The sequence below is a fragment of the Hemitrygon akajei genome, chromosome 2 (genome assembly GCF_048418815.1).
Source record: "Hemitrygon akajei chromosome 2, sHemAka1.3, whole genome shotgun sequence".
Classification (NCBI taxonomy): domain Eukaryota; kingdom Metazoa; phylum Chordata; class Chondrichthyes; order Myliobatiformes; family Dasyatidae; genus Hemitrygon; species Hemitrygon akajei.
The window spans coordinates 43202130-43215437 of record NC_133125.1 but is presented as its reverse complement, the minus strand read 5'-3'; the positions used below and the strand labels follow the sequence as shown (position 1 = coordinate 43215437).

General features: G+C 41.0%; 1 protein-coding gene across 3 annotated transcripts in view; it reads left to right on the top strand.

The window, feature by feature from the left end:
* Positions 1-13308, top strand: part of fancc (FA complementation group C) — a 180359-nt gene that overhangs the window by 118205 nt on the left and 48846 nt on the right. For all 3 annotated transcript variants that reach the window (XM_073071347.1, XM_073071337.1, XM_073071329.1), the window contains exon 8: positions 235-391. In XM_073071347.1, coding sequence (XP_072927448.1) covers positions 235-391 — 157 coding nt within the window. The remainder of the gene's footprint in view (positions 1-234; positions 392-13308) is intronic.

The following is a 13308-nucleotide window of genomic DNA, read 5'->3' as shown; positions in this document are numbered from 1 at the left end:
AATTCTGCATTCTGTCAGTCTGTTTGGCATCATTTCCGCAGTCATAGTCACCATTTTCAGCACTAGTGGAAGAGTTAATGTGATTAAAATCCAACATCAGCTTCTGGATGGGACTGAGATGATTTGGATCTTTTGGAACTAGATTTACAATTTATATTTGGGTATCAGTGAGATTTTAAATCATATTCAAAAGGAATACTAATCTTATTTTCTCATTCTTTTCCCAATAACTAGGAGAAAGATCTTCCTGTCAGAGTCTGCAGTTATGAACTTATGGCTGCGTTATCTTCCTAGTCTGGAACAAGCTGTTCTACATCTTATTGAATCTTTGATGTCACATCCATGTGCTCCTTTAGCAGAAGTTGAAGCTATTATAGCAGACTCGTTACTGGTAGGTCTTTTGATTAGGCTCAATTTATTCTGAGAATTTGTACTAAATGATTTGTGAAGAATTTCAAATTGAATAACACTGAGAAGAATCACATTGTTGTCAATAGAAAAGTTGGCATATCTGCAGCATGATGCCAACAGGAATTACAAGGGCAATGGAATGTGATAAGGATAATGGACTCGTTTTATATGGTATCATTCTATAATGGTGTCAATTATAACATGATACATCAGAGGTACACATGTATCCTGCCTATGCTCCCTTTTTGGAAAAACAAACAATAGTTTGTCTCACTCCTCTGTACAATCTATTTGGTCTGCAGTTATTTTTTTCTATTCTATGAGTACATACCCAGTTCCCTTCAGAAATTTGCTATAGAATTTGTCTCCATCACTATTTCAACTCAAAACATAAACCTATCTCCTTGAGAGCTGAACTCTTATAGTTAAATATCTGAAAAAAAATTAGTTCAAGAAAATTTGAGCTTTTAGCAGCTATTTCAAAGCTGTGTCGTTTGAACTGTTAATGATGCTTATCAAAACCCCTTATAATTTTGAACATTTTTATTGGATCTCCATTTAATTTCCTCTGCTTGACAAAGAATAACCCAAGTCTGTCCTCATGACTCTTTATTCCCAAATGTAATCCTGGTAAAATTTCTGTGCCATCAGACTTGGCATTGTGTTCATGCTCTATTGTAGCTTACTTACTAAATTCTTAATGTAATGATGATAAAATATTGGGAAGGAGCCTGTAATGAAGCATGAAGTTATGAAACTCTGACAAATCTGAATGTCATTCTGAACAATATTCAGCAGGTTGTCAGTGATTAACTTCTGGTAAGATGGCGACGCGCTCAGAGGCAGTGGCTTCTACGGGGTCCAACCAGTTATTGCCTTTTCTAAATGCATTTTTTATGATCGCAAGACCCTGCTGCATATTAAGAAACTTAAAAGTTCTGCAGCTCTACACCATCAGTGAGTTGCTAGTTGGCGGAGAAACTGAAGGAACTGGACTTGGAGTGGACCGTGACACTGCCTGAGACAGAGGTGTCTTGGTGTGTGACGGATTTGTGGTCTAACAGTGAGTCACTATCTAAGTTGCTTTTTTTTGTGATTGTCAGACCCTGTTGGATATTGATGGTGTGGAATGCTGTAAGTCCAATTCGTTGGCTTATTGGCGAACAGCAGTGAAGCTGTGTGGCCTCGGTTGTAGCCAGGACTAGGCCTCAGGTTGTGATCTCTCCTGTTTTCAGCCACTCCGGGAGGTGCTGGAATGCTGGAGACACTGTGGCACGACGTCCATGCTGGAGTCAGTGCTGCTCTCCAGTGTTCGCTCGGCAGAAGACAAATTGTATTGTGTTCGACTGCTGCAGCATTCACGGATTCAGGGACTTGAAGTATTGAAGGGACTTCAAATTGAACTTCAACTTGAACTAATTCAAATAGGGACAATCCGTAATGTCTTTACTTATTTTTCTGATGACAGTGCACTTAATTTTATGAAGATAAAAATATTTCCTGAGAGCTATGTCTCAAAATTTCTTTTGCTGAAATACGTACTTTTCTCCTTTGATTGATTGGGGAGAAAAAAAATTACATATAAGTTAATAAATAGTAAGAAATCATCATTTAAACATCTGTGGCTGGCATAATTAATCAAGTATTTATATTGGTTTTCATGAATTTATGTTGAAAATCAGCATAAATTTAATAGGTAGTTTTCAATGGCTGAACTTATATCTAGCTAAAAGAAGCTATAAAATTTGTTAGCAGTCAGTTCCTTCAGCTTCAGGATATTGCTACAGAAATGTTTTGGACAATGTTAAAGGTCCAACCATCTTGAGGTGCCTCTTCAATGATCATATGTCAATAATAGGGATGCTAGCTGATGATTGCACAACTTTTTCCCCTTGTTGCTAATCAGATAATGAAATTGTCCATATTGTATCCTCAGTGTCTTGTAAACACAAGTGCAAGGGATGATCAAATACAAGGAAATCTACAGATGCTGGAAATTCAAGCAGCACACACAAAATATTGGTGGAACACAGCAGGCCAGGCAGCATCTATAGGGAGAAGAACTGTCGACATTTCGGGCTTAAACCCTTTGTCAGGACTAACTGAAAGGAAAGATAGTAGATGCAGGGGATGATTATTTCTCTCAAGTATCTAACCACGTCCCATTGACATTTAGTAGCATTACCATTGCCAGCTCTCTCATGATTAACAACCCAGGGTCATCGCCATTAACCAGATACTTAACTTGACTAGCCAACTTGTTTTAGGAGGTCTGTGGCAAGGAAACGTATAGCAAGTGTCTCACTTTCTGATTAGCCAACTAACTACACCATCTGTCTGCCATATCGGGATATGATGGGATACTCTCTATGTGCCTAGAAGATTAGAACCTTTGAAAAACTCAATAACCATCCAGGATAAAACAGTCCTTTGCTTGGTATTCAATCCTTCACCATAAATGTTGATTCTCTCCATTTCTGGAGGGCACTTGGTCGTGCATTTCATCTGCAAAATAACTTGTTTTTGTGTGACAGCATCTCTCAATTCCAGGACCTCTGTCAACAGTCAGCTGGCAACTGCGCAACCTCCTTGTTCCTTTCAAATTGCATGCTGTCCAGACTTTGGTTCTATGTCACCATTCTCCATACACACAAGAGATTTTGCAAATGCTGGAAATCCAAAGCAACACACACAAAATGCTGGAGAAATTCAGCAGGTGAGGCAGCATCGATGGAGGGGAATAAGCAGTCGATGTTTCAGGCGGAAACCCTTTATCAAGACCCATTCTCCATTATGTTTTGACACTAAACCCTACTACACCCAGCCCAACTGTGCTGAAGGAATACCTTCACCACTCAGACAACAGTGCTTCAAGAAGGCAGCTCACTTTTACTTATTAAAGGTAGTTTGGACGATAACTGCTGATTTTCAGTGACATTCGCATCCATAACAGAATTAAAGTAAGCAAGGAGCCAAGACTTCTAACTCTGGAGAAATATCAAGTCCTGTATACTGCAAGGTTTATGAGTATTTTCTCTACCTTTGCAGTGCTCTTACTGCATTTTATTTATAGATACATTTGGTCAGCATTCCTGAGAAATTGTATATCAGCATTGTTTTGTGCCTTATTTTAGTAGATTGATATATGCTTGGGAAAAGCTCTTTATTATATTGGTTATGCCCTCAATGATACCTTTAATGTAGTACTTAGTTAACGTCTAAATATGGTTTGACAACTTAATATAACAAAGAGCCTTTCCCAAGCAGACATCGGTCTACATACGTATATTGTATTGTGACTAAGATTTGTAGTAACATCTAAATGTGGTTTGAAAATCTACTTTAAAATAATTTTGTTGTGGTCTAGTATCAGAACAAGAAAACAAGTGAAGTGCCATGTATGAAAGGTTTCATTGATCACTTCCAAATTTGTAAACCAGTTTTTATACCTTTCATTGATATAAAATTCAATCCATTTTACAATAATATGAATAATTATTTTCTATCTCTTTACACCTGCTATTTTAAGAATGTGATAATTTAAAGTTGAGAAAAAAGTAATCCAGTGTTGTGAAGCATTGTGTTACATCTCAGAAAGGTAATAATTTGTGAAAATGTACTGGACTTTCTCCCACTTTGCTTCCTTTAAAGATTTTGTTGCATTCTTCTGTTTCCTCAGTCACTTTTTATATCTGTCATGTTAATGTCACCTTTCTTGTAGTATGCCTGTTTTTGATTCCTTTTGTTTTCCTTCCAGAATATGAGACTCTGCCTCTGGGCTTTGATCCTCTGATTGCCCTCATGATTCTGGTGCGCTGCTTTACCCTTCCTCTCTCTTTTGCAGAATCAGGAAGGAATTCCTTTGTTCTTACCTTGCATCTCACCAGCCTCTGCCTTCAACAGATTAAGCACTGGAATTTCCACTCCTACCCAGAGTACAGTCATCTCGGTTGCACAATTTTGCCACAGTATTTCTTAGGGCCAAATGCTTCATTAACATCTTTCCTTCCATAATGTTAGTATTAGGAAGTTTGCCCAGAACTGTGTTCAGTTCCATTAGTCATTCTTAATAACTCAAGAGGTTTGCTCTGCATGTAGCAAGATCTACACAGTGTTTGGGCTAGGGTGATGTGACATGTAACATATGTGCTATACATGATAAACAGAGGTCATCAGCCACAAAATGGAAGTCAGTATGTGTTTCTGTACCATTTAAATATTTATTATTTTTTATTATTTTTATTTCTATTTTTTCTTTCTTTCTTGTTCTTTCACTGTTTGTTGTCATTTGTACATTGGTTGGCCAGCCTGTTGGGTGCAGTCCTACATTGATTCTATTGTGTTTCTTGTATATACTGTGAATGATCTCAGGGTTGTAAATGTTGACATAAGTTTTTTTGATAATAAGCTTGCTTCGAACTTTGCGTCACTAACTTCTAGGAGTCACCGCTGTTTAGAAAATTAACTCAAGTATCCAGGGTGACAATAGCAGTTGCAACAAAAGGTCAGAGATAATTTGTGATAGTGGAATATCTCTTGATTCTCCAAAACCCCTCCAGAAGGGGGAACCTAATAGGAGCAAATAGAAGGTCATGAAAACAAAAAAAGGGGAGGAGAACCAGAGAAGTGGGGCGGGGGTGATTACCTAAGTTAGAGAAACTGATGAATTGATGCTTCTGGTAATGCCGCCCCTTCTCTATTCCCCATCCCCTTTTCCTCTCTCTCACCTTATCTCCTTGCCTGCCCATAGCCTCCATCTGGTTTTCCTCCCCGTTTTTCTTTCTTCCATTGCCTTCTGTCTTCTCCAGTTAGATTCCCCCTTCTCCAGCCCTTCGCCAATTGACTTCCCAGCTCTTTACTTCAACCCCCCCCCTCCCAATTTCACCTTGCATCTTGTGTTTCTACCTCCCGTTGCCCCAGCTTCTAACTCTGACACTTACCTTTTTTTCTCCAGTCCTGCTGAAGGGTCTCGGCTTGAAAGATAGACTGTACTCTTTTCCATAGACGCTGCCTGTTCTGCTGAGTTCCTCCAGCATCATGTGTCTTGGTTATATTGATAATATTATTTGCCGATGAGAAACCACTAGACAAAATAGGAACATGGCGGGAAAGAAAGTTCAAAGTTCAAGTTTTCAAAGTAATTTTATTATCAAAGCATGTGGATGTCGTATATACATCCATGAGATTCATTTTTTGTGGACATACGCAATAAATCCATAATAAAATAGCAGCCATAATAGAACCGATGAAAGAACTTGGGTGTTCAACCAGTGAGCGAAGGACAACAAACTGTGCGAATACAAAAACAAAGAAATAAGAATAATAACTATGCAACAAATATTGAGAATATGAGATGAAGAGTCCTTAAGTGAGTCCATAGGTTGTGGGAATATTTCAATTTGTCACTACCTTTGATTTTGCTATGACAGTGGTGTCGTCAGTAAACTTGAATATGGCATTGGAGCTCTGCATAGCTGCGCACAGTCAAAAGTGTAAAGAGAGCAGAGCAGGGGGCTAAGCACACAGACTTGTGGTGCACATGGGTGGATGGAGATCATTGAGGAGATGTTGTTGCCAATCCAAACTTAAGTCAGGAAATCAAGGATCCAATTGCACAAGGAGGTATTGAGGGCAAGGTCTTGAAGCATGCTGATTAGTTTTGAGGGGATGATGGTATTTGATAATGACTATCTTGATGTATGCCTCTTTACTGTCCAGATGTTCCAAGGTTGAGTAAAGAGCCAATGAGATGGCATCTGCTGCAGACCTGATGCTTTGGTAGACAAAGTGGAGCGGATGCAAATCACTTCTCAGGCAGGAGTTGATATGGTTCGTCACCAACCTCTCAAAGCACTTCATTAAGGTGGATGTAAGTGCTACTGGATGATAGTCATTGAAGTAGGTTACCGCATTCTTCTTAGGCATAATTGAAGCCTGCTTGAAGCAGGTGGGTACCTCTGACTGCCAAAGCGAGAGGTTAAAGATCTCAGTGAAGATTCCAGCTAGTTGATCAGCACAGATCTTTAGTACCTGGCCTAGTATTCCATCTGGGCTAGATGCTTTCTGTGGGCTCACCCTCCTGAAGGCTGCTCTCATGTTAGTCTCAGAGTCTGAACTCACAAGATCATCGGGGGCTGTGGGAGTTTGTGATAGTTCCTCCATGTTTTGATGGTCAAAGCGAGCATAGAAGGCATTGTGGTCATCTGGGTCTTGTTGCCTATGTTGCTTGATCTAACTTTAGAAGAGTTGACAATATTCAAACCCTGCCACAATTGTTGAGCAACCTTCGTTGATTCAGGTTTGGTCCAGAATTGCTGCGTTGTCTGTGAGATGGCTTTCCGGAGAGCGTACCAGGACCTCTTGTAATTTTCTTTGTCACCAAACTGGAATGCCTCTGATCTGGCCCTCAGAAGATTGCAGATACAATATCATCGTTCATCCAGGGCTTCTGGCCGGAGTAGACACTAAATGATTTTGTGGGGACACACTCATCTATTAAGTGTTTTAATAAAGTTTGTGACAACAGTGGTGTATTCATTCAGATTCACAGATAAATCCTAAAACATGACCTAGTCCACTAATTCAAAACAATCCCATACACTGTCCACACACAAAATGCTGGTGGAACGCAGCAGGCCAGGCAGCATCTATAAGACGAAACACTGTTGACGTTTCATACCGAGACCCTTCACCAGGACTAACTGAAAGGAAAGATAGTAAGAGATTTGAAAGTAGGAGGGGGTGGGGTGAAGCTAAGAGCTGGAAAGGTGATTGGCAAAAGGGATACAGAGCTGGAGAAGGGAAAGGATCATGGGATGGGAGGCCTAGAGAGAAAGAAAGGGGAAGGGGAGCACCAAAGGGAGATGGAGAACAGGCAGAGTGATGGGCAGAGAGAGAGAGAGAGAGAAAAAAAAGGGGAGGAGGGGCATTAACAGAAGTTAGAGAAGTCAATGTTCATGCCATCAGGTTGGAGGCTACCCAGACGGTCACCTTTCCAGCTTTTAGCTTCATCCCACCCCCTCCAGTCTTCTCCTATCATTTTGCATTTCCTCCTCCTCCTCCTACTTTCAAATCTCTTACTATCTTTCCTTTCAGTTAGTCCTGACGAAGGGTCTCGGACTGAAACGTCATCAGTGCTTCTTCCTATAGATGTTGCCTGGCCTGCTGCGTTCTTCCAGCATTTTGTGTGTTGCTTGAATTTCCAGCATCTGCAGATTTCCTCGTGTTTGCCATAGACTGTCCTTTGTCTCTTGCAACCACCTCTTTGCTGTTCTAATCTCTGGAGCTTTGCTTTTTAGCCTCTGCCTCTATGTAGGTAGGAGATGGACAGTCAAGTGATCAGATTTACTGAAATGCAGTCTGGTCATGGAACGGTAGGCATTCCTTATCTTAGTATTACATTGGTCTAGTGTGTTGAGGTTCTGGTGCTACAGGTTATATGCTGATGGTAATTAGGGAAGGGTTTTCAAACAAGCCTGACTGAAGTCGCCGATTATGATTTGAAGTACGCTCAGTTGTGGGATGGACTGTTTCTTGTCTGGAGGTGGCATTATGCAGAATCTCAAGCGCTTGATTATAGTCGTCCACTGGGTGATATGTAAACTGCGGTCAGAATTATGTATGAGAACTCCCTAGGTAAATAGAATGGACAGCGTTTCACTGTTAGGTTTTCAAAGTCAGGGGAACACAAGTTCGACAAAACCACCACATCGGAGCACCACCAAGAGTTTAGCATAAAACTGACACCTCCACCTTTTGCCTTTCCTGAATCAGCAGTTCGGTCCACTCTATGAATCGAGAAACCTTCGTGTCTGATTGCTGTATTTGACATTTTGGAAGCAAGCCATGTCTCGTTCAAACATAGCGCACAACAATTTCTCATTTTTCTCCAATACAGCAATCTTGCCCTCAGGTCCTCAATTTTGTTCTCCAGTGACTAGACTTTTGCTAACGAGATGCTGAGTAGAGGGGCCTCATTCGTCTGTGTTTCAGCCTGGCTTGGAGTAACACGCTCCCCACCCCACCTTGCTTCCAGCTGTGGTGATGAAACTTTGTCTGCTTAAAGGTGTCGTACCTGCTTACTTGAAAGTTAAGTCTGATAAGTCCTTAATAAGATCATGAAATCTGTATATTGTTAAGTTGATTTAAAAGTACGTGCTGCAGATTGCAATGAGGGTAATTCAAAAGAGGTATACTTAGAAGTATTGTACACTGCCTGCAGAACGTTGCTGTGCTTCACTGATACCATCTTCACTGTCGCATATATGATTCAAGTATCATATCATTTTCTGAATTAGTTAGAAAGAGACTGGCATTGATGCAGGGTGGATGCTATTTAAAAAGAACAAGTCTCGTTGTTGAATTAGCAAGAGAGAGCGGCATTGTTGCAGGGAGCCATTTGAGTGAGTTTTATTTGAACCAATAAAAAGTAGAGAGGTGTAAGCGGCCAATGTGGGAGCAACAGTTGTTGGAGTGGACCGGTGTTAGAGTGGTCATACTTTGGTGAGAACAGCTCACTAATGGTGTTGAGGGTGTATTTGTTAACATTTGTTCTGATTGTGAAATTTGGACATGAGAAATTGGAGCCAAAGATTTCAGAGAGAAGACATAGGTAAGCTTTGTTTTATTGTCTATAAGTTCTTAGTCCTTAGTGTAGTGTAGGCAGTGTGGTTAAGGCAATGGAATGCTCCTGTGAGATGTGGGATTTCAGGGTACTTGAGAGTCTCCCTGATGACTACATCTGCAGGAAGGGCACTGCTCTTCAGACCCTGATTGATCAAGTCAGGGAACTGAAGCTGGAGCTCGATGTTCTCAGGACCATCCTGGAGGCTGCAAACCTCGTAGATCAGACTAACTGAGGTGGTCACACACAGAGTGCACACTTCAGATAGTAGATGGGTGACCACCAAGTGAAGTAGCAGTCAGTGTAGGGTTCCCCTTTGGCCATTCCCCTCAGCAACAAGCATGCCCTCTTTGGATGCTGCTGAGGAGGGGATGACCCATCAGACCACAACAGCAGCAGCCAGGCCAGTGGCACTGTGGCTGGCTCTGAGGCTCAGCAGAGAAGAGTGAAGTCAAATGGAGTTATGGTGACTGGGGACTCAGAATCAGGTTTCATATTACTGGCATATGTCAAGACATTTGTTAACTTTGCAGAAGCAGTACAATACGTGATAACAGAGAGAGAAAAAAACTGAATTACAGTAAACATACCCAAAATGCTGGAGGAGCTCAACAGGTTGGGCAGCATCTATGGAAATGAATAAACAGTTGCCATTTCAGGCTGAGACCCTTCAGGACTGGCAAGGAAGGGGGGAGATGCCAGAATAAGGTGGTGGGAGGGGAAGGAGGTCAAGATAGAAGATGACCGCTGGGTGAGGAAGGAGCAATGAGGTAAGAAGGTGGAAGGTGTTAACTGGAAAAGCTAAAGGGCTGTAGAAGCAGGAACTTGATGGGAGAGGAGAGTGGATCATGGGAGAAAAGAGAGCAGGGTCCAAGATGCTGTGTTGCCTCTTAGGTGCTGGGATCCAGGACATCTTGGAGCGGTTGCCAAATACTCTCGGGGGGAGGGTGAGTAGCTAGATGCTGTTGTGCACATTGGCACTAATGACAGAGGTAGAAAGGGGGAGGAGATCCTGTGCAGAGAGTATAGGGAGTTAGGAAAGATGCTGAAGAGCAGGTCCTCCATGGTAGTAATCTCTCTCTGGATTACTTCCAGTGCCACATGTCAGTCAGGGTAGGAAGAAGATGATAGCACTGATAAATGAGGAAACGTTTTATCAGATGCAAAGGATGTTGGTGAGGTCCTTAGTGAGTATTTTACATCAATATTTACCAAGAGGAAGCACATGGAGGATAGGAAGCTCAGTGCCGAGAGTATTAATAGGCTAGGGCATTTCAAAGTAAAGGAAAAGGTAGTGTTGAGTTTCTCAAAAAGCATTAAATTGGATAAATCTACAGGGCCTGATGGGATATATCGCAGATTATTGAGGGAGGCAGGTGAAGAGATTGCTGGGGCCTTGACTAATATCTTTGTGTCCTCTGTAGCCACAGATGTGGTCCAGGAGGACTAGCCAGTAGCTAATGTTGTTCCATTGTTCAAGAAGGGAACAAGAGATAATCTTAGAAACTATAGACTGGTGAGTCTCATGTCAGTGGAAGGGAAGCTACTGGACAGAATTTTTAGGGATGGGATTTATGAGCATTTGGAAAACCATGGCTGAATTAGCAAGAGCCAGTGTTGCTTTGTGTAAGGCACACTAGTTCTTTGAATGGAGAATGGAGTAGGTTTTTATCCTGTTTTGTTCTTAAATCTCCTCAAGCACACTGGGTATTTATCATCTTTATAGGCGTCATGAGAAAATAAAACTGTATAGAAGGTCCTGACGAAGGGTCTTTGCCCAAAACGTTGACTTCTTATTAATTTCCATAGATGCTGCCTGACCTGTTGAGTTCCTCCAGAATTTTGTATGCATTGCTTTGGATTTCAAGCATCTGCCGAGTTACTTATGTTTATAGTTGGCCATTTGATTACTCATTTATTTGGTTTAGTACAACATTGTGGGCCGAAGGGCCTTTTCCTGTGCCGTATTCTTTTATGTTCTATGTTCTAAGTACCAAATACTTAATGTTTCTATTGTGACCCATTTATGTGCTTATGTATGTGCCATGTATGTGTATATCCTCTTCCTTCTGGCATTGCTAAATTGTGCAATCGTTGGGGCTCATTGGACTGTTTGAATTGCTGTCCTACCATTGAGATCCTTCAGGGCCTGTGTCTTCTGAGTTTTGGAATCCATATACTGTAGCTGCCAAAGACAGTTCCAATGGCACCTCTTGGGTCAAGAGAAATATTCACTGAGGAGAAGATTCAAAGTATGAGAAATATGAAATGGTTTGAGCTAAGGCCCCTCTTTTGCATCACTTTTCTTCATTATCCCTTTATTGTCCAAGCTGTATTTCTCTGTTGGCTACATATTGGAGAAGGCTGATGTAGTTGAACTCTCCTGTCAGTCATTCTACATATGGTGATATTCAGAAAGAGCAAGTCCTTTATGAGAACCTGAATGCCCTCAAGTGATTGTTACATTTGACAGTGGTCACAACGTCATTGAAAAGAGCTATTACATCATGCCACAGATCTTTGAAATGGCTCTGATCATCCATAGTGCATTTGGAACACCTGGTAGTACATTGCAGATTTTCATCTGCATTCTCCAAGAGAATTCATTTCCCATCTAACCAGCAGAGCTTGAACCATCTTACAGCTTCCATAGGAGACAATTAAGCTTTCCTTTACAATACATCTGCTCTTGCTCACTACTGCCATAGTGATATGAGAAATTAAGCGGCTGCATTGGTTAAGGAAGGCCTGTGATAGTACCTTCTTAGTGCAAATGATCTCCACTGATGAGCTGTTATTGCTCTGCATCTGTAGAAAGTGCGAAGGCCCTGTGAGATGCATGAAGGCTCTGTGGGAGGTAAGTTTGAATGAGTTCTTTTGGGGTAACAATGTTTGAAAAAGTCAAATATTCTTTCATGGACTGCGCTCTTGCTGCTTCTCAGTTGTACTCAGCCAACGTTTTCCACCCATTATAGGAAAACAGCACCCCTTTACAACTTTTATGTCCATAGTTCAATCTATGAACCGAGGTGGAGCTATACAACTTCCAAATTTCATTCCACCACTTCTTTGTCTTTGGCTTCTGACTCTAACTTCCTACTAATTGCACGTAGGGAGCCTGTCTTTAAATCTTGGAGTTGAAATCGCATGATGCACATCACTAATTGGTCAGAAAAATCAGAAATTATATGGTTTGCTGGATTCAAAAGCTTCTGTCAAGCATCTACTTCCTTGTTTCCTGTATGCAGGACTCCCTGCTCCTGTCATGTGGCATACTTAGCATCAAGCTCAATTATTCTGTTCACGTAATGTTGCTTTCCACTAAATGACTGCCATTCTCATTGTATTTGAAATACTCCGGAGTGTTTGTAAGAGGTTTAACAGGGCTTTATAAATGCAAATCCTTTCCTCCCGTTGAGCAGAATAAATTAAGATACCCACTATGCAGCTGCAGTAATTATGACCAGTCACTGCTCAGAATTTCACCTGTATCCAATGGATAAATAGTATGGACTATGTATACCGGTGAGAAACATCAATCAATATACATTGCATATTGTTACTTAAAACAATGATTATGACAATTATAGTAATCCCAGTGAGGTTTTAATTTACAAAGCCATCTAAAGCAGGTATTTTCATATGTGAAACGACATAATTTAGCCTGGTATCAAAAACGAATTATACTTTAATTAAGTTTTGTGTGGAGATCGATGGTGACCTTTCAAATGCTTAATGACTAGACTTTGAACCAGAATCAAAAAACTATTCAAGCTAAAAGTAATGTGTGGCTGCAGTAAATTGGTACAGAAGGAAATGATGAATTTGAATTGAATTGACTTTACTTCTTACATCCTTCACATATGTAAGGAGTAAAAATGTTTACGTAACACCTCCATCTAAATATGCAATGTGCAATCATAGTAATTAATAATAGTTTATAATAAATAGAACAGTCAATGTAATATAGAGTACATTCAAATCAGCATGAGCTCATCAGTCTGATGGCCTGGTGGAAGAAGCTGTCCCGGAGCCTGTTGGTCCTGGCTTTTATGATGCGGTACCACTTCCTGGATGGTACCAACTGGAATAGATTGTGATTGGGATGGTTTGGGTCCCCAATGATCCTACAGGCCCTTTTTACACACCTGTCCTTGTAAATGTCCTGAATCATGAGAAGTTCACAACTACAGATGCGCTGGGCTGTCCACATCACTCTCTGAGAATCCTGCAATTAAGGGAGGTACAGTTCCCATACCAGGCAGTGATACAGC